The sequence below is a fragment of the Penaeus japonicus genome, unplaced genomic scaffold, assembly GCF_977035675.1.
Source record: "Penaeus japonicus unplaced genomic scaffold, GWHDUDI00000001_assembly GWHDUDI00000028, whole genome shotgun sequence".
NCBI classification, from domain to species: domain Eukaryota; kingdom Metazoa; phylum Arthropoda; class Malacostraca; order Decapoda; family Penaeidae; genus Penaeus; species Penaeus japonicus.
In genome coordinates, this window is record NW_028234430.1 from 20,632,369 (window position 1) to 20,634,868 (window position 2,500).

The 2,500-nt window shown below is 38.1% G+C and overlaps 1 protein-coding gene across 1 annotated transcript in view; it reads left to right on the top strand.

The window, feature by feature from the left end:
- Positions 1-2,178: 2,178 nt before the first annotated feature.
- LOC122262861 (uncharacterized) overlaps positions 2,179-2,500 on the top strand; it is a gene marked incomplete at its 5' end in the record, with an annotated part of 28,281 nt that continues 27,959 nt past the window's right edge. Inside the window, 1 exon segment of the mRNA XM_086553787.1 lies at positions 2,179-2,321. Within this exon segment, the coding sequence (XP_086409913.1) occupies positions 2,179-2,321 (143 nt within the window).

Below are 2,500 nucleotides of genomic sequence, written 5' to 3' on the forward strand. Positions count from 1 at the left end.
TATATATATATATATATAGATATATATTGATATAGATATATATATAGTATATATATATATATATATATATATATATATATATATATACACATATATATACATATATTCACCACATGAAGAAAAGTGAAGGGCGCTCAATAATCTGGTCGCATTTCATCCCGAGAGACAGCAGAACCCGCCCACGGAAGGCTGAACATGAGATTTATAGATTTCGTCTCAGATGGCTCGTAGCAAGACAAGAGTCGTGGATTTTTCGAGCCTTCGAATGTTTTTTGGTTCTTCATTCTTTTGTTTTAATTTGTGGACTTTTTTAAATATTATATTATTTTTTGTTATGGAGCGTTGATTGTCTCGTTTCTGCGTTTTTGTCTTTGTTTTCTCTCTCTCTTTCACTCTCTCTCTCTCTCTTCCTCTCTTTCTCTCTCTCTCTCTCTCTCCTCCCGTCTCTCCCTCACCTCGAATCCTACCTCTCTCCTCTCTCACTGCTCCTCTCTCCCTTCTCCCAATCTCTCCATCTCGCTCTCCGCTCTCTCTCTATCTCCTCTTCTCTCATCTCCTCCTCCCTCCAAATTCTCACTCTCTCTCTCTCTCTCCTCCCTCTCTCCTCACTACTCTCTCCCTCACACTTCTCTCTCTCTCTCTCATCTCTCGCTTTCCTCTCTCTCTCTCTCTCTTTCGTTTCTCTCTCTCTCTCTCTCTCTCTCGTCTCTCTTCTCTTTTCTCTCGTCTCTTTCTCTCTCTCTCTCTCGCACTCTTTCTCTCTCTCTCTCTCTCTCTCTGTTTCTCTCTCTCGTATCTCTTTTTCTCTCTCTCTTCTTGCGTCTCTCTCTCTCTCTCTCTCTCTCTCTCTCTCTCTCTCTCTCTCTCTCTCTCTCTCTCTCTCTCTCTCTCTCTCTCTCTCTCTCTCTCTCCTTATTCGTTCATAGATGTTTTATAAATGTTTTTATTCTACGTGTATGTGTATTTGTTCCTCATTTTATTACAATCAAATAACTGTGTATAATTATTTTAACATTGCTTATGATTTCCTTTTCCGTGTATCATATGCGTATCATATGCACACATGTATTATCCCCTCTTCGTCCATTATTTTCCTGTGTTCTGTGCATTATTATCTCTTATCATGTATCATTAACCTTCTTTGTTTATCATTCCGCTCCTTATATTTCTCCTTCTCTGTCTATGTTTCCCTCTCCGTGGATTATTCCCTCTCTCTGTGTGCCTCAGAAGTCGAGAGATAAGAAAGGTGAGAGGCAAAGGGGGGGAGGGGGAGGGAGGTCGAAAGGAGGTCAGGAAGAGAAGGAGAAAGAGGTCAGAGGTCAAGCATTTAAAGGGATAAGAGACCGCTTTGAAGTATATGATGATATTATTTTGTAAAATGATGGTTAATATTGTGCATGGTATTATATTACCGCTTTTTAAGTGAGGTTATATCACTTTCAAGAAACGAGGAAGGAGAGAGAAGAGAGAATGATAAAAGGTAAAGATTGGTAAATAGATTGTTAAGGGTGTAGATAGATAGATAGATAGTTAGATAGATGTATATAGATAGTTAGATAGATGTATATAGATAATTAGATAGATGTATATAGATAGTTAAATAGATGTGTGTATATATAGATAGATAGATGGATAGATATATAGATAGATAGATAATACAATGGATGGACTGATAGAAATATGGAAGGTTAAATTACTGGATGTATTTTCTTCCCAGACATACACCTACGTGCGCATACATATATGTAGGCTTCACCCGAATCTTACAAAGATAAACATACATTCAACATACCACATACCCAGATATGTTGTTAATGATGTACCCCAAAATACTCACAGTAGATCAGATTCTCATAAATCATTTTTATTATCATTATTTTATTACTATTATTATTATTGTAATTATCGCTATTACTATTATTGTTCTTTGTATCATTATTATCATCATCATTATCATTATCAGCATTACTGTTATCATAATCATCAATATTATTGCTGCTATTCTTATCAGTATTAGCAGTATTATAATCATCATTATTATTAGCATTATTAGCATTATTATTACCATCACCATTATCCTTACTATAACGTATGCCCACATCCAACCACAACTGCCAAAACTCCAACCACCTCCCCCCCTCCCACACATCTAACCCCCTCCCCCCTTCTCCCCCCCAGGACGATGCGGTCGGGGCTGGAGTGCGTGCATCGCCACGTCACTAAGTGCTTCGACGAGACACGGCAGAGGGTCATCTACCAGCTGCTGTCGGGCACTGAGGGCATCATCGACAGCCTGTGCAACAAGGGCACCTTTCGTGACAGTGAGTGAGAGGGTATCCTTCGTTTTTATCTTTTTTTTTTTTTTTTTAAGGGGAGGGGGGTTAGGGTAGGGTGGAGGTAGATGGTAGTTTGGTTTGTTTATTTAGATTTTTGTTTGTTTGTTCTTTGATATGCAACAAGGAAAGTTTTTTAGGATGGTAGAGTGTTTTTGTTTATGTTT